At 47.9% G+C, this 27,675-nt stretch overlaps 1 protein-coding gene across 2 annotated transcripts; it reads right to left on the bottom strand.

Annotated features, from left to right (window-relative positions):
- RGMB (repulsive guidance molecule BMP co-receptor b) lies at window positions 1-27,675 on the bottom strand. Of its 2 annotated transcripts, XM_069590178.1 has the most exons (6): window positions 27,609-27,675; window positions 27,124-27,377; window positions 26,013-26,088; window positions 22,078-22,364; window positions 17,684-18,168; window positions 1-3,489 (listed from the first exon to the last, which is right to left on the bottom strand). In XM_069590178.1, the coding sequence occupies exons 3-6, from the start codon at window positions 26,015-26,017 to the stop codon at window positions 2,821-2,823; spliced, it is 1,446 nt and encodes a 481-aa protein (XP_069446279.1). In that variant the 5' UTR covers window positions 26,018-26,088; window positions 27,124-27,377; window positions 27,609-27,675; the 3' UTR covers window positions 1-2,820. The 2 variants fall into 2 exon arrangements, with proteins under 2 accessions (XP_069446279.1, XP_069446280.1); XM_069590179.1 differs by lacking the exons at window positions 26,013-26,088; window positions 27,609-27,675 and having other exon boundaries at window positions 27,124-27,431.

The raw sequence follows: 27,675 nt of genomic DNA, 5'->3' as shown, positions 1-27,675 counted from the left end.
TTCCACAGCAGGGTATGTAACTTTATTTTTCTACCATAATAATTTAAAGTATTTACACACTGCACACTCACTGTTTTACACAGATACTTATTCATATACCTATGAAACACATCTAAAGGTTTCTTTGCAAAGACTTGACACACTGTGGGGGTTTCCGAGCGTAACAAAGAGAAGGGAAGGACAAAAAAAGTTTTGAGTCTTTAGACAGCCATGTGGTGCATCTGTGAAAACCAGTGTGTTCCCACAAGATTAAGCTCCCCCAGAAGATGTCCTACCTAACGTGTATGACCCAAAATGCTTCTGGTTAAGGGGGGGGGATTTCAAAAACCAACATGTGCAAGGAACATTTTTTTTTTCCCTCTCCAGACATTCTATGAAAGAAACAGAAGAAAATACACCAGAGAAATACTTGTAGAGAAATACCTGTATTTCTGAAACGGTTATCTGTGGGGAAGACTTCAGAGTCATGGAGAGACACTGACTGCAAAGTGAGAACAGCCAAATCCACTGGTACTAAGAGCTGTGATTCAGCCTTTCCAGGCAGATGATGCATCAGAACAACCTGGTTTCCTCTTCCCAGCTATTAGAAGAGGCAGTTGTTTTGCTTTCATTGAAAAGGACACAGGTATATTACATCATGTACACACTAAACCCAGACATCGTAGAAAACTTCTACCGTTTTCCACTTGTAGACTATTTGCACAAAAATAGTGGTTAGAGGTACCCTAAATATTTTTCCTCCTGCATTCTACTCGGTTACATAACAGAAGTACTAGGTAACTACAGCTTCTGACCTGGGCACGTGATTCCGTAAGGGAACAAAAGCAGTCACCGTTCAGAGCTGATGGTAGGCGGGCCCCAGCTCGGCTTTGATACAAGGATAACAGGTTTGGGTTCAGCTCTCTGGCCCTGCATCTTTGCCCAGTAAGAGGCAGGATGCCTTCGGGATTTTTCCCAGACTGGCCAAGATCATTCTCTCATACATTGGAAGACAGGCTCGAGAGAAGCTTTGCCACCTCTGGTGAGTCGACAGCTCCATGCTGTGACCAACAGATCAGTTCACAAAGAAACAGAACTTTCACGAAGCGACATCCTCTTTGCTACCAGTCTGGTAGTGCCACTCATCAAAAGGAAGAAATTTACCTGGCCAACTAAAACTAGGCACAACCTTGACCCAAATCTCTGCGGCCTTTCAAGTTCACCGTCTGTTTGCATTTATGTAAATGATTCAACTACAAACTCTACCACTAATTCTAGGAACCAGATATTTACATTTTAGGTATAACAATAGAAACCTTCCTATCCTGGAGTTCCTGTTCGCAGCTACTGCTCTTGCCGTTGGGTGGTGGTGGTTTCCTTTTTTCAAGAGGTGCCAACAATGATGGAATGGAAGGAGTGTAGCTCGGTGAAATCACTATCAAGTTAAACGAGCAACTAATAAGTCACCTACGCATATGAAGAGGGAAAGTGATTACATCGAGAGGCCACGTGGGGAGCAACACTGGCCAATGAGAATGTCTGACCAACCAGCACCCAGTCAAGCTGCATACAGGGTCAGGCCAAGGAAGCACGCCCATTGTCAGGACCCCAGTCCGTCCCATCACACACACAGACACAGTGCGAGACAGGAAGACCACGGTGTGGGCGGGGCCAAGGAAGAGGAAACCTTTGTGACGGGATCTGGGTCTTCACATGAAAGAATCAAATACACCCCAGAGCCTGGGCTCCCAGGCTCCAACAGTGAGCCTGGGGAGGGCTTACTGGGCGTGGACACGGTGAGTACAAGTCCAAACAGCCGGAGAGGAGGCGGCTGAGAACGCAGGCTTGTACAAATCACAGAGGGACGAGCAAGGCACGATCGCTGCACTTAGGTGTCTGCCTTTCTTTGTTCAATGTAGAATGGAGTTAAAAGAGGGAAGAGAGACAGTTTGAACAGGGAATGAGGGATGACAGAAGTCTGAGAGGGCTCTAGCAAGGTGCCTGCTATCTCCTTACCCATTGCCATCTGGAGCCCCTCCCGACCTAGAAAAACAGCAGTTTCATACCGTTTAACCTGCCACGCTCTAAGTGCTCGGATGTAACAATCCTAGTTAATAAGAACTGTGCTAACATTCTCCCCACCCTCTGAAAACAAGTGGCAGCTGTCCAAGAGGGAGAGGGCTTCCTAGAATCAGTGTTTAACAGCCAAAAGCACCTGTCGGGGGGTGGGGTGGGGCGGTTAACAATCCTTCCGCGTGGAGCGAGGGCAGGAGAAGTGGGCAAGGACCTAGTTCCAAAGAACAAGGCAGTGGCACCAGGAGAGCAGCAGGTGAAAGCTGGGCGCGCGGTGATGGTCAAGGCCGTGAGGGCACCGCCAGCAAGAGCTGCAAACGAGGTCGCCGGTCCTCTGCCAAGGGCGCGCGCCGCATCCGGTGTCTGTGCCCGTGTACTATATACGTACTGACCAGGTACACACATAAATATTTAATATATAAAAAATAAAGTGCTTTCTAACAGGTCCCCGGGCAGGGACGTTATAAAACATTTCACAAAACTGCAAAAAAAAACAAAAACAAAAAACCAAAAAACCAAAAAACCACCAAAAACCAAAATTGGTAACGGTCCAAAACACTACATCCAACATTATGTGGAAAACAGCCAAACGCGATATGTACAAATCAGGTGGGCATCCCGGGACACACGCATCCTGTCATATACATGGTATATACATATATACTCTTTTTACTCAATATATTATGACAATATATATTTTTAAAAAATTTTGTTATAGACAGGAGAAACGGAACAGGAAAAAAAAAAAAACACGAAAAAGACAATCCCCTACAAAAACACAACAAGGATCAAACATGTGAGTCCAAGACTGACAGACGACAGGGGGCGTCCACGGGGAGCCGCGCGGGCACTGCTCGGGAAAATATGCCAGCGTTCCTTCCTGGGGTGCAGCGCCTCCACGTCCTCCAGGGCGCTGTGCGCGGCGGCCGTGAAGTTGGCATCGCCGGTGGTGAGCAGGTCAAAGACACAGGACTGGAAGTAGATGTCCTTCACCGGCATCTGCTCGTGGCACCGCGCGCTGGCTGTCTCCAGCGTGTAGCCGGGCCAGGCCGCGGCTGCGGGGCTGCGGGGCAGGCCGGGTCCCAGGATGGCGGACACCTGGCCCTGCCCATCGTCGATGCGCTCGCCCAGGGGGCAGCCGGTCACGCACAGCTGCAGGTCCTGGCTCTCCTCGTAGGCCATGGCCAGCGCCTCGGGCATGCGGATGGCCAGCGTCAGGTAGCGGCCCAGCTGCCGCACGAACACCGTGGTCCCCATGTAGCGCGCGTGCATCTCCACTGAGCGGCCACTCTCCCGCTCCACGATCCGCAGGCTCTTGGGGTCGCCGTCCCCGCCGCTGGTGCTGCCGTCCACGAAGGCGGCCGGCAGGTCATCGGTCACGGCTTGGTACACTTTCTGATCCGTACACTCCCGGTGCGCTTTGAAGATGATGGTGATCTGTGAGGGAAGGAAGGCGGACAAAGTTTTAACACAGATGGGAGAGATATGGGCGCGACAGCATCCTTGGGCCATGAGAGCTGCCCTCCAGTTCTAGAGGCTGAACCAGCTAGAGACAGAATCTCCCAACTCAGCCTGTATCTGCTTCTGCCTTGCAAGTGAATGGTGTCACTGTTAGGGACAATTTTGAAGACCCTATGTATTCATTCATTGGAAGGATGGATGCTGAAGCTGAAACTCTAATACTCTGGCCATCTGATGAGAAGAGCTGACTCATCGGTAAAGACCCTGATGCTGGGAAAGATTGAGGGCAGGAGAAGGGGTCGACAGGGGATGAGATGGTTGGATGGCATCATCAACTCAATGGAACTTGAGTTTGAGCCACTGAACTCATGTATTTTTTCTTGATGTGGACTTTTTCTTTTTTAACTTTTTATTTCATATTGGAGAACAGCTGATTAACAATGTTGCGATAGTTTCCTGGTGGACAGCAAAGGGACTCAACCATACATATACACGTATTCATTCTGATGTGGACCATTTTTTAAAAGTCTTTATTGAATTTGTTACGCTACTGTTTCAGTTTTATGGGGGTTTCTTTTGGCCATGAGGCAGGTGGGATCTTAGCCCCTCACCAGGGATTGAACCTGCACTCCTCTACACTGGAAAGCGAAGTTTTAACCACTAGACGGCCAGGGAAGTCCCAAAGTCCTATGTATTTAGAATGTAAAACTGACACAGATCCAGAGAGTGTCTCAGCAAAAAATTTTTATTTTCCTAAGACCGAAAAATGTCATTGGGATATAGGCAAGTTTTATTGATCATCTGTATCCTGTCTCCTCAAAGACAGATGAGTGGTGGTAGCTAGCTCTGAGAAAAAAAGAAAGAAGATTCCTTTCTGAGTTATGCAGATGCTCTAAGTAAACCTACCAGAACTGTGATTTCTAAAAAGTTTCTCCCTTGGACTCTAAAACAATATCCTATGACTCATCACTGCAAACTGAGCTATACACACACACTCAGGGAAGAGAGAAAGCTGAGGAGGGAGCCAGCCCAGCAACAGCTACCAACCATGTGCCTCAGGAAAGATTCTCTAAGTCTCTTAATCAAATGTTTCACATGACCAGCTAATCCTCGGGACAGCAAAATCACTTGGCAAGTGCGCTCCCAAGCACTGGCAGAGAATAAATACCCTAAACCTAGTTACAGCAAATGTTTTCCCCAAAGAGCATGCTGGCCCTTCAGCTTCTCAGAAATCTGTCCCCCAGTCAACTCTCAACTCTCCAAATTAAGCAGAAAATTCATGGAGGGGAAAAAAAAAATCTAGTGATAATATAAAAACTTCCCTTTAGTGAACTTTCTTTCCATAATTAGAATAGTACTTAGGAAAAAAAATGAACTCTGAGCACCTTCACCTCCAAACTCCTCGACATCTCTGCTACAGGGAATAGAAAGATGCTAAGACAGATACGGGCTTCTGGATCACCCAAGGTGGGAAAATGGCCCCCAAGCGGTAGCGGGGCGGGGAGAGGAGGGAGACCACATTTTGAGATTTGAGTTATTGTCTGTAAGTGAGGTAATGGCTTATTATGCTTTCTTCTTGAAGAAAAGAAAAAAGTATCAGGTGACTTCAGTCAAGGAGGAAGGGAGACAGGCCAAACACTCTACAAATTACTCTGGATGGAGGCAAACGGCCACCTCCTGCAAGGGGACTAATCAAAACAATAGACCCTTGTTAAAAGGCCACGAGGGCCTCCCTCCCCACCCTTCTCCCTACAACCCCCCCCCGCCCCCCCCCCCGCCACCCTCAGGCTTATGTCTGAAGGCTTTCCCCCGGGCTCAGCCGGCATCTGCTCACGCTATTTAATTCCACATGTTCCCACTGGTGTTACTTGACTGGAATTTTCCAGCCATTTCATTTCACTTCAGCCAGTTGTAAAGACAGATCCGAACCAGCTGTGGCTGCAGCAACTGGTTAAATTCATATCCGTTGTTTGCAGCTGCAACCAAAAGCCAGACAATGCACTGTGAGAATGCCTGGTGTTCTCCCTGCCTAATTACTCTGAGCCACAATTTAATTTCATGACCAGCCTTCTCACGTTTCAACACCTTCCTAACAACCTGAAGGAGGTGTACCAGAGATGATTTCAGGAAATTTTCTGTGCATCCAACCATACGACCTTCCAGAGCGAGTGGGATTTTTCGAGCTAGATATCTAATGGGACTATAAAATAGATTTATTTGGTGACTCTAAAGACAGTTTGACAAGGGCTTTTTAGAGGCAAGCTGGGATCTCTTGGAGGTGAAAAGATTAATTCAAGTAAATTCTGCACCTGAAAGGACTGCAAGTTAATACAGATGGCTACAATAAGAGTAACAGACTTTGCATACAGCCGCTGTTCTCATTTTCAACCAGAACATCCACACTCAAAGAGTAACTGAATTCTTCTACAACAGCTAAGCCATCTGTCCTTCCAACCTAACAAACCTCAAATTTAAACCAACTTGCCCTTATTTGCAACAATTAAGGACTTTTCAGTTCCCCTTAGGAAAAACACAGAGGAATTAGTTTTGTTGGGACAACACAGCAGAGAGATCCAATTCCAAACAAGTTTCCTACAAAGGCAAGCAAGGGTCAATATTAACGTGAATGGAATAGTTCCTTGTCTCACCAAGTCTCTGCTGTTTTCATTAAAAACACCAATTCCAACTCAGGAGTCATTTCAAACACCTCTCACGCTACTGTCCTCTGCTCTACCTGTGACACCAACAGGTAACTCTCACGCCTCTGGGAGATCAGGTGAACCTTAAAGCTTGACCTCTGTACTACTATCTACACGCACAAAATATTCCAGTTTACCTAATGCATTTTTGTCTATCTGTCGAATTTCCTAGGAGGGACTTTCTCTACAAGACAAGGAAGTTGATGTTTCTCTAGTTGTTTCTCTTTTCGGTGAGATAATTTGCTCTCAGAGTCTATGTATAGAATCAGCCCTTGAATCAAGACGTTGAGGGGAATGAATTAACCTCAAAGCATAAGAGAGGTTTCCTGAGCGGTCCTCAGGAGTTTAAGCAGATATTGAAGAGGTACCTAGAGATATAAGCAATGAAAATGTAGAAAGCACGGGTAACAGTCCCTGACAAGCTGTGTAAGGTATTTTCATCCCTCATACAATTACAATCTCAGGTCTTAAGCAAGCACTTAACCAGAAAGGGCCAGAAATTCATTTTCCAGTTCTATCCTCCTCTTCAGAAAAATTAAATAAAATTTATTCATTCTCAATAATTCTTCCTTTAAAAACACTCAAATGTTAACGGAAATGTTTGGAAATTCCACACGTTTTCTATTTCCAGCTAGCAGCTATCAGAGGGTCAGAACAGGACATTCAAAATTGTATTCTAAAGCTCTTAAACAGATATTTTAAAAACAGCTATGGGAGTTGGTGATGGACAGGGAGGCCTGGCGTGCTGCGATTCATGGGGTCGCAAAGAGTTGGACACGACTGAATGACTGAACTGAGCTGAGCTGATGCTCTTTACTTTTCCCCCCTCTATGAACTGATCCGTATGCTGTAGTGACTCAATTTGGCACATCTGTTCTGTGCCACACCATTTATTATTGATGGATGGCATTTCTGTGCATTTCAAACATCAATGCCTTTTGTTAAACCTTCCCCGCCCAGCTCCTCCCAACCCCCACCTCAGACACACTACTCCAGTCTCCTCATTCATTTTTAACGTTTCACTGCCTGAGATCCTTACCACCTACAGGGTCTCTTAGGAGAAGCAAGACAGCAGCTACAAATCAACCTTTCCACATGAGAAAGGCAATGAGGATTTAGGGTTTGCTGTGAAATGCCAACACTGAGAGGCACCTGTCTCTCCTCTCCATCAGGAAAAAACAAAAATAAAAATGAACTAAATGAAAGGGAGGTCACCTAGAGAACCAAGCACTGCCTTGCCAAAGCACAGAGCTTCTCCAAGCTCAACAGCCTTGTACAGTGCTGTGAGGTTTTCAAACAGCAGAATTCCCCATAGGCTGTGCCCTGAACTATTTGTGCTTATCATTCTTTGGAAGAAACGTTTATCGGGGTTTAAATCAGACCATTTGGCACTGCATGTGTGGGACGTTACTGGAATTCTCTTAATACCAGAATTGGGACTTTTATAGACAAGGGGCTCCAGCTCTCGGGTTAAGATGGGCCAGCAAACCAAACTGAAAATCACAGGAAATCAGCCTGGAACACAGGGAAACCCAATGTTGACAGGTATCCAGTTAAAATTCTGCTTGTGTTAAGAAAGCTAAGATTAATTTTATTTCATGTAATTAGCTGATATGTCTGCTTCCTCAGATCCTCTGGGTGCAATTATAGGTTGAAAAAACAGATGACTGTGGGAGAAATCAGAGAACGCTGTGCCCATGGCCTTTGCTCTTACCAGGTCAGCAGCATACAGCCTCTGCTTAGTCCTCAGAGCTGAACACAAAGGAGATCATTCCTACGAGAGCGTGTGTTTCAAAGAAATAAACACACCTGCTCTATCGCTAGCTCTAAAACACATCATCTTAACTCGAGGGGGCCAATGTTTCTCAATGTTGAGAAGTCTGAGACTAGGAAGCTCCAAAGCACTAAGGAAGGATCTCGGTTAGGCTGGGGAGAACTCTGGATTTCGCTCCTTTTTATGAGGCAGGAAATAAAAGCATATCCGTCTAGAATAACTTTCTGTTTGAACAATTTCACACAAAGCCTAGGAGAGTACATGGACCATACATAAGGAGGTCAGTAATTGATATCATTGATCATTTTCCTGAAAAACTAAAAAAAAAAAAGAAATGAAAAAAAGTCTTGCCAGGAAGGCGTGAACTCAATGAAACAAATGGAACGTTACCATTGCAATTCAGCCTAGCATCAGCTAGCTACCTACAGGAAGTCTGAATTCAACATCTACAAAAGCACAGCTTAAGTCATTTCACTGGGCCAGGACAAGATAGCTCACAGGAAGATAGCCATACATGAGTTTCAGAGGAGGGTGGCAGAAAAAATTTCCCCCTAGATTCTTTTCCGGGCTTGAATGAGACTACAAAATTCTGCAGCCTCCTAAAGATACCCAAAGAGGTTTCTCTGTCATCTCGAGTTTCTTTCCACCGAGCTCTGCTGTAGCAGCACTCACAGGATTCCAGAGACACAGAATGGATCAGACTTATTTATTCTTCAGGGTTGCCCTAGGTAATACATGCAGGAACAAGGGCTGCCTTGGCTCCTGGAGGGGTTCTTGGCAGCAGCTGGAGAAAGAAGAAACCAAACCAGAGAAGGACACCCACGGTTGAGGCTGCTAGGGTGGTCCAGGGGGGAAGCATTAAGCTCGGTGGCTGGAAGGCGCATGCGAGAGAGAGCGAGAGAGAGAGAGAGAGAGAGAGAGAGAGAGAGAGAGAGAGAGAGAGAGAAGCAGGCCCAGGGATGATACAGAAAAGTGACAGGCCAAAAAAAAAAAAAGTCGACATCCAAAGAGCAATTTTTGTGCATTTAAAACAAGGAAGGCTGGAAGCATAAATAGGCTCAGAGGGAAATGGGCCAGCTTCCTTGTACAGACCAGAGGCACAAGGTGCTGAGTTTATAGGGAGGAGGGAAGGCCTGGGGTGCTTTGGCCTTCCCGGTACCCCGAGAACTCCAGAGGGACCTTCTTACTTGTTGTGCCCGGTCTCTGCACTGTGAGGAGGCCCTCGCTAGACCTCTAGATGGGAAGTCAGGTGCATGGGGACAGTATTCCAGGCCGAGGCTGCCGCTACACTTTGGAAAAGTGAAAGTGAAGTTGCTCAGTCGTGTCCGACTCTTTGCGACCCCATGGACTAGAGTCTACCAGGCTCCTCTGTCCATGGAATTTTCCAGGCAAGAATACTGGAGTGGGTTGACATTTCCTTCTCCACGGGATCTTCCTGACCCAGGGATCAAACCCAGGTCTCCCACATCACAGGCAGACGCTTTACCCTCTGAGCCACCAGGGAAGCTGCTGCGGTTTGGACCAGAGGCTAAAAATACTGCAGTCACTAAGGGGCAGGAATCTGTCCCGGCAGGTCTGGCTTTCTGGGATCTCCCTCCTAATGGGGTGGAGGGGGCGCACACAGATCCCCAGGCTCTCGCAGCACCCCGGGTAAACGCTCTGGGCCGAGGTTCAGCACAGCTGTTTCCCAAACCAACGGGGATTATCAGGAAATCACAGCCCCTTTGATCATTTTTCAGTTTGGGTAGGTGATTTAAAAAGGCCTTAAAGGTCTTGCAATGCACTCACATTCTGTCACTTCTAGGTTGAGTTTCAGGTTCCCAGGGCTATTAAAAAAAAAAAAAAAGCAAAGCCCAGTCAGGAACAAGGTGGTTAGAGCTGGTGACCATATATTCCAAGAAGCCAGTTAACTGGAAAGTTCCAAAACAATATCCTTCTGTCTTCATTTTCCTGAGGCAGGGAGTGGGGAAGGCACGGACCCCACATAAACACACACGTGTGCTTGTGTGTGTACTCACACCTTTAAAAAGGAAAGAGCAAACACTGACACCCTTTTCAGGGGCACATGCAGAGCAGATGAGAAGCTGGCCTTTAAATGCTGTCACATTAATCCCATCCACAGTGTACACAGTCAGCTCCAGCACGGAGACAACCCCACCGGCAGGAGCTAAGGGTTTTTGGGCTCCAACTCTTAAGAGAACCAGCTCACTGGGACATACTGAGCTCCTCTCTGCACGGACCCAATTTCATCTGAAGTTCTTTCTAGACCCAACAGCGACGGGTTTTCACTGCAAGGCTCCCCCGTTAAATTCTGCATCTTAGCTGTGAGATGCTATTCTTGTTATACTGAGGACAAGCTGAGCAGCTTAAGAAGTCCTGAAGTTACCCCACCCAGGAGAACACAAAATCCAAACCAGTGGAAGAGCAAGTTCTACTTGCAGTCAAAACAAATAAAGACGAAACGGGTAAGGTAGCAGCTTTCATTGTTCGACACTGTAGGTACGACTCTTTTTACTTGCCACATTCCACAGGGGCAGAAACTGTTTGGTTAGCATTAATTGAAGCCAACAACCAAAAAAAAAAAAAAAAGTACCAACCTTCCAATGTTTCCTGCTTACCCCTTCCTCTCAAAATGTTGACTCAAAGAAAATTTAACAGGGCAGAGAGAGACATTTGGAAACGTTACAGAAAAACAAGTTCTAACTCTCAGCTGTGTATCAGACTTGGCTGGGCGCCTCTGGTTCCAACTATGGAGGAGGGTGGATTTGTTTTAAAGTAGCAGAGGCCCAGAGCACTCACAGGGAATTCCGGCTGGCTCAGGCAGGCGCTGGGTTACTGTCACTTACACATGGGGGATTCGGAAGGTCCTTTTCATCCTTCCAAACCACGTCTGGGACAGAGACACTGGCACACGCAGATATTCGAAATGTGAAACTGACAAGGTATACACAGACAAATTTTATACATTTTTAGACAGTTTTCACTGACATCTTATATATTTCTTCCTCCAGGGAACAGAGAGAAGACAGAGGCCTCGTTGCCCAGAGTACATGCAATTTGTACGGACAGAATGAAGGCAGACCTTGTTAAAGTATGGTCTAAAGAATAAGCCAGGTAGGCCTGTTTTCATCCCACAAAATGATCGTTCACATTACGGGGACATCATGGAGCTAAGAATGTCGCCCCCTTTTCTTCTGCTTCCTTTGCCCAAATATACTTTCACCCCCAGGCAGTCTGCTGAAACCTATATGAAGCGAAGTTGAAAGTTTCTGGGCCTAAGACCTTAAAATCCAGTACAAACCAGAGCTATGCAGGAAGCAGAAAAGGGCCAACAGGAATACCACCACCTGGAACAACTATAGCTGGTTTCTGTTCTTCTAGAAACTATTCTTTTAATATTGTCTCTACAATAAGGAAATTCAGGGAGGATGAGGATTATCTAAGACATGCGTTTATGAGTCTTAAAGATGAGACAGAACCCTGAAAAATCAACTTAACTAAGAACTGGTGATTCTGATGCTCAACTACCCTAGCAAGCTTCTGGGTATTAAAGATCAACTACCTTTCAACAACAGCAATCAGGGTTCCAGACCCTGCTAGGGTATCTCAGAGGAGTGAGGCTATCTGGGTAGGTGAGGGACCACCTTGATGGTGGGAGGTGAAAAGGGAAATGGTACCAAGTCCTGGGAGTGAGAACACTGACCTGTGACAGAGGCGGGTGGGCAGGGTTATGTCCGAGGTACAGCAGCCCATCTCTCCGGCCTAACCTCCTGGTCCTGACCCCCGGAAGCAACTTGCAGCACTTGGAACCAGCCTATAGCGTGGGCCCCCAATGTTCTGAAAAGAAACCCTAAAAACGGCTCCCCCCCACCCCCACAAAAACGCCGTAATTCTCCATGACATGAAGGCAGCAAAGTTTAGTTATGAGCTTAGACTAAGGCAGAGACTACATTCACCTCGGCATGTCCCAGACACGATAGGCCCTTCAATGCTTGGGGTTTCCAATGTAACACTAAATTGTACATTTTACCAGAGAAATGAACACAGGATACTGCGCAGCGAGCTATACAACTGCAAACTTCTTTCCCATCTGTTCTGTAATATATCTCAACATATCTTGCAACTTTTCTTTTTAAAACATTTCTGCAAAACAAGGAGGACCAGGACGAGATGCAAAACTTAAAGATGGCAAGAGTTATCTGTATTAACAGATAATCATAACAAAGAGAAATCTCAGATTTTAAGGGTTAGTTACAATGAATCGGCAAGGCAACTTGTGCACTCCCAGAAGGAATCTATATTCTCAAAGAATAGTGTATCACCTCTGTAACAGTGTTGCACGCAAGGACAGTGTCCATGTATTCAAAACCTAATTCTGTACACAAGAGGAAGAGGCATCTTCCTTAGTGGAAAAAAATAAGAATGATCACCACTGTGCAGCTCACAGAGTCTCCACAAAGATACTAAAAACATAACTGGTTATAAAAACTTAGCTACAAAAAAAAAAAAATCCACTAGGCTTAGGGTCAAAAGAGGACAGATTCCCAAAGCCTGATCCAGAGATACATCTAAAATAAAAAAAAAGATCATTGGAAGACTTTGCAACAGAGGCACCTCCGGCTCTGACTTTATAACCAACAGAGAATGACCCAGAACATTGGTTTAGGTGCCCACATTCTCCTGCTGAACAACAGGGCATGCTAAGGGGCATCAAAAGCAGGAGAGGACCCAACTCGTGCTCCAGGACCCTACAAGGAAAGGGCATTTTATCACCAGGGAACACTGTGGGCAGCCAGTGAGAATGGAGCCCAGGAACTCAAGACTTCCTGTATCTCCAGTATCATCAGCCAGCAGCGATTTCCAGGAAAATCTCTCAGCAAGTAGCCAGAGCTCCAGAGGTACAGATATTTAAGGACTTTGAAAGACAGGCTCTCTTCTCGTGCCTTGGACAGGCACAGAGCCCTGCTGCCCGCGGGTTACTGCAGCTGGTGGCCCGTGGCAGCAGCAAGGACATATGAAGCACCTTAGTGTCCACTCGCCTGGCTTGGTCAAGCACAAGGAACACACCTCCTCCCCAAAACCAAACTGCCTGAAGGTAAACCACCTGCTTTCACTAAAGTGTAGCAAGATCTGAAGATCTATAAAGGACTGGCTGTCATCTCAATATCCCATCCTACTTGCAATTTTGTTTCCCTGACTTTGAAGAATAGGATAAGAAGCTAGAATGTTGAAGAAAGGACATGATTACATTGAAAGGAAAGGTTTGAAAGACAAAGCAAAAGTACACAAGTTATTTGTACAAAATAATTGTTAAAAGTATTGCTACTGTTTGGTGGTTTAGTCACTTAGTCATGTCTGACTCTTGCGACCCCATGGACTGTAGCCTGCCAGGCTCCTCTGTCCATGGGATTCTCCAGGCAAGAACACTGGAGTGGGTTGCCATTTCCTTCTCCAGGGGAGCTTCCCGACCCAGGGATCAAACCCTGGTCTCCTGCATTGCAGGCAGATTCTTTACCAACTGAGTTACATTACATGTGTAATAAATGCATCCTTGAAATTTTGGGGAAAAGGAAATAATTTTAAATGCACCTGAGAGATTGAAGATTTTCATACACGCTACTAGGACTCCATTTGTGAAGTGCAAAATCTTTTTATGAAATAATTCACACCAAAATTGCCTTCTGCAATCATGGCATATGCAATTCCTTCTTAGATCCACATAAACAGGGATTCCTAGTTACACAACATGAAGCTGAGACTGAGGGGCGGGCAAAGAGAATGTGGAAGAGAAGGTACGCCACCCAGCACCCTCCACAGATGATCTGCTTGTTTACCTGTGTGAGGATCAAGAGAGAAAACAGCACTGTATCCCCTCGGAGCCCCAAACACAAACAGTGCTCCTTCCCACAGAGCCAACCCTGCCCGTTCCCAGCCCGTCCCCTCTCTCGTATCTTTCTGCAGAGCATTTGCAGGTCTGAAGCTGCGCGCCTCTTATAGTCAAAGGTGGGAACGGTGGCCCAGAGTGGACACAGATCTCAGCAGAGGTGTGTGCAGGTGTGCCAAGGAGCCCTGGCAGCCCCCGGGGTGGGGAGGGGGGAAAGCAGCCCTGGTGTCCCCTTTAGGAACACACCAAGCTAGCCAGGTGGCCAAGCACACAGACTCTGGGGAAGGGAGGGAACTGGACAGGCTGGTGCAGGGCAGAGCCCGGAGCCTGGGCCCTGAGAAGGCACACCTTTGCACAGCTGGGAAGGGGGAGAGGACGTGGACCAGGGGAGATGAGACCACACCGCCAAGCACTGCAGGCCTGGCGAAGAAAGGCTTAGCTAGCAGGAGGAGAAGGGGACCACAGAGGATGAGATGGCTGGGTGGCATCCCCGACTCAATGCACATGAGTGTGAGTAGACTCCGGGAGTGGGTGATGGACAGGGAGGCCTGGCGTGCTGTGGTCCGTGGGGCTGTGAAGAGTCAGACACGACTGAGCGACTGAACGGAACTGAACTGAACTGACCAGAGACAACTTCGTTTTCTTTCCCTCTGTTGTTTAGATTTCTTTCCCCACTAAGCTTTGTCTTTCCATGATGAGGGAAATCTGGGTGTTCAGGGGGAAGGCAGAGCTCACAAAGACAGCCTTGACGATGATGGCCTGCTCAAGAAGCCCACGGCCCCAGGACTGAGTTGCCTGAGCAAAATACCTGAGTCTAGTGCTTTACTTTCGTGCTGAGGGTGGTGGAATGAATGGCTGCTTAGACAGGATCGTTTCAGCATCTCATTTTTTTCGTGGCGTGTGTGTGTGTGTGTGTGTGTGTGTGTGTGTGTGTGTGTGTGTGCGTTAGCCACTCAGTCATGTCTGACTCTATGGGACCCCATGGACAGTAACCCACCAGGTTTCTCTGTTCGTGGGATTCTCCAGGCGTGAATACTGGAGTGGACTGTTTTCACTGCTTAGAAATTTTTAAAAAGTTTTAGTTTGGTCCTGGGTACAGCAAAAGGAACTGCAGTGCAAGATTTTAGGTCTTTGTTTGATTTCACCAGCAAAGGCCATACCACCATGGAGACAGGCCCTCAAATAGTAACCTTCACATGCTTCTGGGGGGCTTTGGAGAGAGTTACAAAAAGAGAAAAGAAAAAAACAAAAAAAAAAAACAAAAACAACCAACCACTGGAGGTCATGAAGCCACAGAGCAATTTGTTGCTGCACAGCATGGTCACCAGATGTGGGGGAATACTTTCCCAAAGGGCAATTAAAGACCAAGCATTCTCGTTGTCCGCTTGAATTTATGTTAAAAGATAACTTTTCCCTCTCTCCTTTCTGGAAAGGGCAAAACCTTTGATCCTCACCAAAGTGAGGGAGAAAACAAATTGTACTAATGTATTTGCTAAAAGCTATGATAGGCTCAACCACAACTGAAACAGAACGATCTAAAGTACTTCAGCGTCAGCTGTCGCATTCATATACTACACGTACTCACAAGGCAACCAGCTGTCCCCAGATTATTTTCAACACGATCAGTAAAAAGTACAGAGTTTTGAAAGGCTGAACACCAAATAGGAGTGGCATGTGACTGGATAGAAGGTTTGGAAAATAAATCTCTGGGCTTGTGAAAGACACAATACAGCTGACCCCTGAACAACAGGGGAGTTAGTTGCAATGACCCCTGGGCAGTTGAAAACCCACATATAATGTTACAGCTAACCCTCTGTATACAGGGTTCTGTACCCAAGGATTCACCCAAGCAGGGATCATATAGCATTGTAGTATTTACTACTGAAAAAAAGCCACATATGTGGACTGGCTGCGTTCAAACCCATGTTGTCCAAGGGTCAACTGTAAAATTTCCCATGCACACAGCAGTTATTAATCTCAAAAGTATCATGTGAGGGCTACCCTTCCAAGCCCTCAATTATCTGCAAAATTGATGATTTTCTGAATTTTCAATGGAATTGCCTTCTTGAATTTTCAGTGCCATGTCTTTTCAAAAACTATTACCAGGTTTTATGCCCTTTGAGTCTGCAATGATGAATTGTGGCTCACTGCTTTTCTTATGACTTTGCAGCTATTAACTTTATAACATGTAGCAAATGCATACTGTAATATACAGATAGGAAAAACTATGTCACAAAAACCAGAAAAAGAAAAGTTTACTTGAGATATAAAGTTTGGAAAGGCAACCTTGGGTTTTATTGGGAACTGGAGTGTAAATAGTTTTAAGTTCCCCTAAGATGTCTAGACCAATGTATGGTCTCTTTTGATCAGGGTGATGACTTCTAATTTTAGACTTGTGACACCCCAGGGTGTCTCCATATAGTCTCTGGAAGTGTGCTAATATTCTCTCCACAAAATGCCAAGTAAAATAATTTAAATTCACTTAAAAACTATGCTACATACATTTGGAGGCAAGGCCTGGAATCAAGAGAACAGTCCTTAAGTATTATAAAAGCATGCTAGCTGTCAATTACATTTTAGTCTAACCCAACTGATGAAAAGATACAATAAACAAAATGAAATGATACAAAATAAGAAAACCTGTATGTGTGATTTTATAGTTGGAGAAGCAGCCAAGGAGCTGGTTCCTTGTTGTTATGCTTTTTTTTTGTTAACAATAGAAACATTTGAAAAAATGTGTTTATAGGTCTTCCTTGCTATCTACAGGCCTTCTCCAGCTGCCCAGAGTCGGGGGCGGGGGGTAATCTCCAGGTGTGGGGGGCAGCCTCTCATTGTGGGGGCTTCTCTTGCTGTGGGACATGGGCTTGAGAGCTCTGACTCAGTAGAAGTGGCACGTAAGCTTAGCAGTCTGGAGGCAAGTGGGATCTTCCTGGACCAGGGATTGAGCCTGTGTCCCCTGCGTGGCAGGAGGATTCTTCTTTACCACTGAGCCACCAGGGAAGCCCCTGGGACACCATTTTTGTGGAAAACCCTTTTGGACCTCTTTATTTACTAACGCCTGAATCAGCTTGGCCTGACAACTGGAAACCCAGCCACAGCTCCTTGCCACCTGTTTGCACTAAGACTCTGGTGACTTAACGCTGGCTTCCAGGCTCCCTCTTCAGTGTCAAAGTTTCTTTAAAATGAACAAATACCAACCACAGACAATGGCAGCTAGACGCGGTGAGCTTAATTTTGTCAGTTTTCCCCTCTGGCTGACTTAAATTTTATCCTGAGGTTACACAGAATTAGGTATTACTGCTCTGCAAAATCCACTTCTTAACTTCCCTGGTCACCATGTTTTACTATAGCTTCCAAGTTTCCAGTAAGATTTCCTGATGAGTCGTGCTCTTTAGGCTTCATGGCACTCTTTGTTCAGAACACCCACTGCAGTCATCTGATAAATCTGAACGTGGATTTCTTCAAGAGCCACAGACATCTGCACTCAAAAATGACATCACTGGAAAAAAAGAACTTTTTTTTTCATTAAACAGGCCTGCCTTTTCCCTAGAGAACCCAACTTCACTGTTTCCTTTTTATTTTTTGTATCATTGCCTATTTAAACTTAGACCCACAAGAATTCCAGTGAGAAATTTTTCTTTTTTTTACTAAGTAACTTTCATTTAATCCTTCATCCACCTTCTGTGCTAAGCTGACCAACAGAAGTTCCTTTTAAACAAGATCTTTCGTATCATACTTCAACAGTCGTCTGAAGAATCAAACATCTGAAAGTTACAGAAGAAAAGAAGAAGGAAAAAAAATAAGTACACTTGCCTTATTTGTCGCAGTAGCACTGGATCCGGGGACCACGGGCACGTTCGTCACTTGAACCGAAAGATAATTATTGTCTATGAGCGGCCAAGCCCCTTCCACTTTGCATGTCTGGAAGTGATCCTTGAAAGTTCTAAGGTGAGGGTCTCCGAACAAGCCACAGAAAAGGTAATTGGGAGGGTTCTGGCCCCCGCCCCTGTGATAGTTACAAGGGTCATGGGTCACTTCCGGGTTGGTAGACGATGTGGGTCCATCCTTGGAACAGTTTCTCTGGCTCATGAGGTCGCTGATACCCAACACAGCAGAGTGGTACACAAGGTTACCACGGCAGGCTTTGGAAGTCCGCTGGGTGCAGCCAGCGTAGGCACGCAGAGCCTTGCAGAACTCAGAGTCGAAGCCATCGACGGCGGAGTTCAGGTGTGAAGTCAGGGACACGAAGTCCGTGGTGCATTTCTGGATTCGACACTGGGCTGGCTGCTGGCAGTCACCTAGGAGAAAGAAGATTAAGACCGAATGTTTTTAAAAGGCTTCACAACTTTCTGAGCTGCATGAGAAAAGGACATTCTCCTCTGGGAACTGTTTGTTCTATTTCCTATACTCCTATTTTAAGAAGGCCTTCAGAAATAGGGTTGCATTGTGGCTTCTTGGCCTCTCACAAAGTCAGCCACTGGGAGAACCACTGCATGCAGCTGGTTAACTTAACAACTAAAGCGTGGGCCATTGCGAGTGAATAGGAGTTTAGCCAGGTGTTCTTAGGCTAAACTACAAGGGAACAATAAAGGAAATATTTTATCAACTTTGCTTGTTTATAGATTTTGAGAAAGATCCCTTTGCTCTAAGGCCAAGTCAAAGATGTGAACTTTGTTTTGATTTTGAAAATTGCATAAGTAATTTGCTTTGAAAAGCACAGTCTGTACACAAAACCATGAGTAAAGCCTGCACACTTCAGGGAGGGGAAACTCCTAAATTATAGCATGATTAGTTAAAACACCTTTACCTGATTCCACTCTAGCTACAGGGGAAGAATAACAGGAAAAAAATCCAGGTACTAAGTTATTCCGTCTTCCTTGAGAAATATTTACCGACAAATTGCATATAAACTAACACACGTAACCCCCTGGTTTCTACAAAGTATAAATGATCTTTTAAAAAAATAAAGTGACTGATTTGACCAAGCTAGGTATTCACTATCCCGTAACATCAATCACTCCAGGATTCTAACTCCTCAACAGTTCACAGTAGAAGTATACTAACTCAGAATGTACACAACACTGACAGGTGATTCCACCAACTATGCTTTTTTTCTAGAAACAGAACCGGAGACAGAATTCTTTGCGTATATATAAAACTACTTTCCCCCCTTACAAAAAGTCAGAAACAGCAACATCCTTTCTCTTTTTCTTTTAAAATCAGATTCACAGCAAGCAGTAAGCAAGAAAATAAATATATGAGCCAAGGCTCATTCAGTACCGAACAGCTTTTGGACGACACATAAATGACAACACAAGAACTGCCCGCTAAACTTGCAGTGCTTATTCTGTTCTTTTTATGGTCTATAAAATCTAGCCGAGCGTACGCTTACTTATAATTATTTCAAATAGTCATAAAAATATCAAAAGTAAGACCAGCATGGAAATGCAGATGCAACTGTTTAGAAAGGAAAAGCAGAATCTAGACTCCCAGATCCTTTTCGGTTCCCTTCCTCCCTTCCCCACGCCCTTTTTCATAGCAGGTAGGTGCTGATTCCTTTGAGAAATCTCACACAAAACACAGTTCCTTGGATTCCTTTGTTTTGGATGAGGTTTCTAACAGATTTTTTGAATAGAGACGGTGGGATGTAGGAGGGCTAATCAGAGAGAAAGTGTATGTGGGTCAGCAGTTTCAGCCCCATCACAGGCTCCTGTATATAATGACTAATTTGCAGCATACACCCAGAAATATCCAGGCTTCATGAATTTATAATGACAATGCACACTTTGCCTGTAAGAGGCGGTAAAGTAAACCTCCTGAAAAAATGCCAAGACAATGCAGAGCAGAAACAATTCAAGGATGCAGCCAAGAAAACCATGGAGTGTATGAGTAAGCAAGGAACTCCCATATTGGATCTCCATTCAGGAAGTGCAGAGGTTTGCTTAAGAAAAGAAAAAAAAAGAATAAAAGTATCCTTTTCATTTCCCAAGGGCAGAATTCAAAATCTACAGCTACAGACCTATTTTTTCAGATCATACCATCTATGATCTGACCGTATTTTCATCCCAGTAAATGAAATTTACTAAAGGATTTGTCAGTCTAGAGCTCTCATGAATGATCCAGACATAAAGACCTCACCATTCAAGGCGGTTTCCGCAATGTCAGGCCTGCACGGGTGAATCTGCAGCCCAATCATCAGATTATAATAAAAGAAATGAGATATGCTGAAATGAATTAAGTGAAACGCAGAGCCATCTGGGGTGTGGAGGCAAATTATAAGGATCCGGGCATAAAACATATGGTGGCCCATCTGTAAAGAGCATGAGGTGAGGCTGGCTGCTCTGAGGAGACACAACCCCTGCATTTCAATAGCACCATTCTTCAAAGAACTCTCTCAAAAGGAGCCCTCCTTCCTAAAACCGGATTAATTACTTCATTCCAACAAGCTATCCACAGATATCACTCACTACAGCAACTCTGGGTAGAATCTAATGGGGACTTCAGTGTGAGCACATTAGGATATTGAGAAGAGTTTCACATTCCAAGTTCTTGAACTAAGGCACCTTAATTTTCTAAACCTTTAAACCAAACTTCTTAGGCTTTTCAGAGGCCATCGAAGAAACCTTCAAGGACCACATTCCAATCCTGTTACAGGACCCTATGGCAACTAAAGGAAACAATATCTATGCAGTCAAGAGGGTCACAGTCCTGGCCACCAGCTCAATTTCCCTTTCAAGAAATCTACACTTTGACATTATGGACACTTTTTTTTTTTCCCCCACAGAAAACACTCCTATATTTTTTGACACGTCATAAAAAGTTTTCCATGCAACCGTGAGCAGACTGACTTTATTTTCTAAGGTTCTAAAATCACTAATTAAAAACCTTCATCATTGTAAAACTTGCTATTTACACTCTCTATTAAGACTTCAGTTTGCTTCCACAAGTGACAGTGTTAAAATGCAGCTGCTACATCACAATGCAAAGTTACGCAAAACTAAATTTAGTCCTCTGCTCAAATGTCACATTTTTTCCCCATTACTTAAAAGACCTCCCGGATTTTTAACACTGCTGGTATGACTTAATAAATAAATAAAAATTAACTCTGGCACAGTTGGGTGGCATTACAGTTCAGTATTCTTCAGATCAGAGTGTGGTGATTGCTGTCCCACAAATACAGGACAAAAAGATCTCAAAGGATAACGTATCTAATGCTCTAAGTGCTCTCAAACTAAAAGATAGATTCTTTTTCAATTTGGCAATGAAAAAACTTTTTGTCTAGATATACTGCTAGGAATGGTACCTATTTGTAAAGGGCGTTCTAGATCCCCCCCCCCCCCAGCTTTCTTGAGATATAACTGACATGTATCATTGTGTTCATGAAAAGATCTTAAAAAGAAAAACAGGCAAAACAAGCTAGAAGGCTCATCGTCGCTAAGACAAAAAGGTTTTACTTCGCTAAGAACGGATTTCTCACTGCTGCTTCCACCGGGGAAGTTCCCGAAGGCAAGAGATCGGTCACACTCTCCTGGAACGCCCCAAAACACGCGGCTAGCCACAAAGCACGAAGTTTTCCCAAACAGGAGGTGAAAGCTGAAATTAAAAGGGGCTTTCGCAAATACGAAAACGATCTCAGTTTAAAGAAGTTTTAAGTGACTTCGAGATGAACCCCCAGGTTTTCAAAAGGGTAGAATTATCTTCCCATCGGGTGCCATTTCTTCGCCTCGATGCCACCCCCAACTCCAGGGCAGCAGCAGCAACCAGGCTCCTCGTCTCCTCAGCCTAGGAGGCGGCGGCGTAAACCTGATCCCAGCCTGACTTTCAGTAAAACACCCATGCAGAGAGCAATAGAGCATCCGGAACGTTTGTCTCGGGAGCGTAGCCCCCCGCCCGCGCCGCTACATCTTTGATAAGCGGCTGCGGGAGGAGAGATCCATCCACTGTCCGAGCAGAAGGCGGGGACGGCGGGCGGGCGGGAGGCAGGGCGAAAGGCCGCTCCCGTGTGCCCTGGGCGCGCCGCTCGGTTGGCGGGTGTGTTCCTGCCGCCGCGCCGCCAGCCGGCCACGGTGCGGGTCAGGAGCTGGGGAGGCCTTTCCTGCCCCGGCCAGCGCCTTCTGCCCCCCCGGGAGTAGGGGGATAGGGGAACCCAGCCCCCCTGGCCCTACAGGCGGCTCCCCACCCCCAACCCGCGCGCGCGCCCCCCGTACCTGCATGAAGCAGCCCAAGGCTGAGCAGCAACAGCAGCAGCAGCGCCAGGGGCGGCGGGCCGAGCCCGGGGCGGCGGCGGGGGCGGCGGCGCGGCTCAGCCCCGGCGGCAGCGGCGGCGGAGGCTGGGGCGGCGGCGGCGCAGGAGGGCGATGCTGCTCTCAAGCCCATGCCCGTCCATGCAGCTCTCGTGGGCTCCGGCGAGGGCGGCGGCGCGGGGGCCGTGGCGGGTCCCGGGCCGGGGCGGCGGCATGGGCCGGAGGGAGCGCCCCGCTTCCTCTTCTTCCTCCTTCAGCCCCGCGTCGGACGCGGGCCGCCGCCGCCGCCGCCGCAGGAGCAGCAGAAGCGAGCCGGGCGCCGCGGGCGGAGCGCGTCGGCGGCGTCGGCCGCGGGGAGCGGAGGCATCGTGGCGGCCGGAGTCGGCGGGCGAGCGGGCGGAGGGCGGGAGGAGAGAGCGGAGGGCGGGGAAGGAAAAGACACAAAGACGGTGAGCGAGTGCGAAGCCCGGCCGGCAGCGCGCGCGCGGGGCGTCCCTGGTGCAGCGTGGGCTCGGCGGGCGCGGAAACGCACCGGACGGAGCCCAGAGCGGCAGCCCGCAGCCGCCGGCTGCCGCGATCACTCTGTGCCGCGGGGGCCCCCGCGCTCGATCAATCTCAGCCCCGCACTGCCGCCCCGCCCCTCCCAACGCCCCGCCAATCCACGCCGGCTCCGCCCCGCCCCTCCCCGCCCCCTCTAACTCCATTGGCCGAGAGGCGGGAGCTGTGGACCCAGTCGGCCACTCATAGGACCCCAAGCGCCCGCCCCGCCCTCCGGCCCCACCCCTCCGGGCCCCCGCCCCCTGCTCCCAGCCTCCCCGGGGTGATTCGAGTTCCGCGTCCTGCCCGCCGCCGGTCGGGTCGGCGGCGCTGCGGCCCAGCCTCCCTATTGCTGGCTGCGGCCTCCACGCTCCCCTCCACCCTCTCCTGCAATGTACTGCCGCCCCGCGCCCAGTGGAGACGGGCGACGGCAGCTCCGTCGTTACAAAGGAGCCAGCCTTTGGCCTTTCCGAGAAGGAAAGTGATCGGGTTCAACGTCCCTCTCCGTAACGCATTTATTTAGATCACCAGCCCCCGACCCTGTCCCTGCCCTACAGCCCTGGCTCCTCGGAGGAAACGGGCGCCTTTATGCTTAGCGCCCGGCGGCAGGTCCCTTCGACGCCAATCGCATCTGCTGAGCCGCGTTCTGAGCCCGCTGCGGACTTTTTTTTTTTTTTTTTTAAGTAAGTTCGTTCAGTTCAGTCGCTCAGTCGTGTCCGACTCTTTGCGACCCCGTGGACCACAGCACGCCAGGCTTCGCTGTCAATCACCAGCTCCCGGAGTTTACTCAAACCCATGTCCATTGAGTCGGTGATGCCATCCAACCATCTCATCCTGTGTCGGCCCCTTCTTCTCCCACCTTCAATCTTTCCCAGCATCAGAGTGTTTTCAAATGAGCCTTTTTTTTTTTTTTTTTCAGTAAAGCCACCGCCTTCTGAGCCCATTCGGGACTTTTGGTAAAGCCAGTCGCGTTGGAAATGCGAATGTGACCCGTGGTCCGGAACGAATCGGATGGCCTGGGAAGGTAGCCACCAGCTCCCTGGTGGAGTTCGCGGGCAGCTGGTGTTCCCGTCACTCTGACATTTTTCCCTTCCTGACAGCAGTTGGGGAGGGGGTTCTGAGAGTAGGGAGGACGTCCACGCGTTCTGTTATACTGTAGTTAGATTCATGAGGATAGTGAGTTTTATTGCAGTGTAATTTTATACCATGATCTGTTGTTGCTCCGTGGCTTTTCCACAAATGTTCATCGTCTATTAGCAAATTAATTCAATAGCAGGTCCGTTTCTACTTTTGCGATGGAATGGTTGCAAAAATGAGAGGGAAACCAATTGCTGGCGGGAAAGGAGACTTCCAGAGATACAGGAAAGCATGTTTTATGAGGTCGATGATAGGTTCCAATTTGTTATCAGCAAGTGTGAAGTGGTATCTAATCTCAAGAATGGCCTCAAAGGCCAGGAGCCACTTCATACTGTCCTCCTCTTTGCCTTTCTCCAACACTCCAGCGTTCTTGCCTGGAGAATCCCCTGGACAGGGCTACCGTCCGTAGGGTCGCAAAGAGTCCGACATGACTGAGCGACTTGGCACAGCACAGCAGCACCGCAAACGGCAATGGGCTGCCATTTTAAATGAACTTATATCCAAGTCGCAGTCTGCAACTCTGCTTGCTACATTACTCACAATCCCTAATTTAGGAATTTTCGTATCAACCACGGACATGTTAGTATTCCACATGTTAAAAAGTGCCAGTCAATGGACCAGGATAATTGAGGGCAAGCCCTCCATCACTCCAGCTTCCTCATTACACACCTTCTGAATTATACAAACCACTAGCTCCCTAATGAAGGATGCCTATCTATTTTTACTGCAACTTTTCATTACTTACTTATTACATACTATGATGACTCAAGTGGTAAACATACCTTTCACTGCCCACGATATAACCCAAGTCTTGTGTGTATCCATAATATGCTTAATAGTAGCTTCAGAGTTGCCCGGAGAAATGACTTTTTTGGGGGAGTTATGGGATATGATTTTTAGGTGATACTGTGAAGTAAATACTGTTAAGCCCCAAATTGATTTTCTTGCAATTACTACATATTAGCAATGAAATCAAGTCAATGAAACCCTGGTAAACCTCTTTTTCAAAGTAATCAAATGTAAACAGCATCTTTCAAAACATTTTGCTAACAAAGACTAATAGTAAGATGTTTCCTCTTCCTTAACCCAAGATTTAGTTCGACTCCTATGAAAGAAGAATCCCACTTTATTGACCATACTTTAAAACATATAACCAAGAGTTAAGGATCAAATTCAGTTTAGTTTGAGTTCAGGAGTTTTTTCACTCCTGATTTTCTGTAATTTTCCTCCGTTTCCTCTTCTCCCTTCTATATCCTGTTCCTTAAGTACATGGTTACTCTAGATTTTACCAACAGAGGGCACCCCCGAGTCATTGCACGTCCTAGTGTCCTAAAATGGAACTATTGTTCTTTAGAGGAAAAACTTCATTTCTTTTGAGGTGCTTTATTGCTCCTCTGTTGTAAACATTTGACAAGCCCAAGATTTATACGTCTAAGGATTCACTTTTTATTGCTGCATAAGTGTTCAGCATGCTAGAGGAAAATGTTAATTTTCACAATTAAACCGCAAGGTGGTTCTTCTTTTCAGGACATTAGGTTAGTTGACACATTCCCCGAGTACATTCGGACTGTTAACAAGATCCGAAGTCAGCTTGGGAAGCAAGAGCTTGGTGAATGGTCAATTATAGAGTACCCACTTCCCCAGCTAGAATGCCGCAAGTTAAGGAGTCTTTTAAGACTCTAAGAAGAAAAATCTGGAGAGGGAGCTAGAACACAAACATAAAATCGATGACTTATAAAAGTTTTATATTTTAATAGAAAAGAAAACCGTGACGTGACAGCTTGCACAACTCAAACCCATCCCGCTTCTTGCCCCTTGTATTCTTCCTTCCTTCCTTTTTATTTTCAGGAAGAAAAGAGGAAAGCAGAACAGCACAATTAGGGGACACAGGAAAGCATCCCACAGTATGAACGTGCCAAATGGATAGAAATAAAACACATGCCAGCAACATTAATGGATTCTAAACAGACGTGGTTTCTTTTCGGGAACCTTTACATGATGTCTAAACTGTTCCCCTGTTAATACACAGAATCTCCATTTCCAGAAAGCTACCAGGACCCCCTTCTAACAGACCACCCTGGGGCAGAGGAGCCAGGAGTCAGACCCAGGGCTGCGATGTGTGCCACCCATTTTAGAGGAAAGGTTCCCCACTGTTCCCCAGCAAAGCCGGGGAGAAGCCCGGAGTCCTACAGCCCGGCGGCTAGCGGCTTGTGTATCGTACTTACATCATTCTTAACCCTTCCGCTCCTGGAGGGGGCCTGGCGGGATCGGGGGACCCCTGAGTTCCGGAACACGCAGCACCTGGGTGTGACAGAGGATTTCCAGGGCCGGGGGTGAGCGCTGCGCCCCCGGAAGGAGAGGGCCCAGGGCGTGCGTGGGGCTCATCACCCGCTCGTACCCGACTGGCCCCCGCGATCCCTGCGGGCTCAGCAGCGGCTCGCGCTGCTCAGAGCGGCAGGTGCAAAAAGCATTTGGGAGTCGCTTGCCAGCGCGCGGAGGTAATGCGCTTCCTGTCCATTTATCTCAGGAAACCAGCGCAGCCTTCCCTTCCAAACAGAATTAACCTCTCATTAGCCAGCCACTCATTCCCGAGAAGGCCTTAAAAGCTTTACCAGCTCGCTAATGTATTTAGGCTTTTCTTCCAGGCAAACGCAGCCGCTGCCGCGACTGCCATCAGCCCCTGGTGGCTGGGGGTGGGTGGGTGGGGGGCGTCCTCTGGGCTCCCCTGGGAGCCAACCGCTTACCTTCTCCCCTCCTCCCCCTAGCTTCAGGTCAGGGAAACTCTGGCCAACCCAGATCCCCAGACGGTAATCACGGGCAAACCCGACACCGCTGAACCGACTTGCAGCGGGAAATCGCCCCAACAAGTCCCCACTGATTTCGCGAGCGCCCGTCGCATCAAAGCCTCCAGCTCTGTGAGCCTCACGGAACCAGCGAGGGTACCCGGGAAGGAACTTCGACGGCCAGCTGGGCCCGGGTCGCGGGTGCTGACTCCCCATTTGGGGCTCCAGCCCCGTTCTCAGCACTGAGCAAGGTCGGGGGTGGGGGGTGGCGTTGGGGTAGGGGGAAGGCAGTGTTCGCCGGGATCCCGCGGATCCAGCCGACGCCGGGAGTGGGGAGTCCAGTGCGGTTCTAGGTCTGCACGTGGCAAGAAGGGGCCTTTGCAGAGCTGGGCTTTTCTCACCCTGGCTCCCCGCCGCCCCGAGGCGGGCAGATTTATACCACACAGGTGGACGGAGACCTAAACAAAACAGTCCCGGTCGCTGCCTGCCGCTCGCCATACCCCCACCCCGGCCCTCTGGCCCACCGCAAACTTCAGCAAAATAAACAGCTCACCACAGGCATTCTCTTGTCCGCAGCACGACGCTTGCCAGCTGGGAAAACAAGCCGCAAGCCACGCGGCCGGGGCGCTGAGCGAGGCAGCGCGGCGCCCGCTTCTCTTTCCCCGGTGGGGGCGGCGGGAACCAGGGGACGCCGGGGGGGCTCCGCCTCGTGGTGGGGTGGGGGGCTCGCTCTCCCGGTTCCCCGACTGTGAGGGAGCGCCCGGTGAGGCGCTGCGCCCTTGCAGCCCCCGCGATCTCTCCGGCTCCCTAGGGGAGGGGGGCGGGAGGCAAAAAGCCCTTAGCTGCGTCCTCACTTTCTCCAAGCTGCTGTCTCTTCCCTTCCGTTATCAAAGACCAAATCTAGGGGGTCTCCACCCCACTCCTCCACGTCTCCCCCTGCCGGCGCGCACCGGATCTGTGCAGCGCGGCTGCGGAGGGGCGCGCAGCCGCGGGCCAGGACCCCCAGCCTCCAGGTCCGCTCGCCCGCGTTTCCCCTACCCCGAGAGCCGGCACAAAGAGCCTTTCGCGCGGCCAAAGCCACCCTCCTCGCCGGCTGCATTGCATT

This window comes from Ovis canadensis, chromosome 5 (genome assembly GCF_042477335.2).
Source record: "Ovis canadensis isolate MfBH-ARS-UI-01 breed Bighorn chromosome 5, ARS-UI_OviCan_v2, whole genome shotgun sequence".
Taxonomy (NCBI): Eukaryota; Metazoa; Chordata; class Mammalia; order Artiodactyla; family Bovidae; genus Ovis; species Ovis canadensis.
This window is presented reverse-complemented; position numbering and strand designations above follow the sequence as displayed.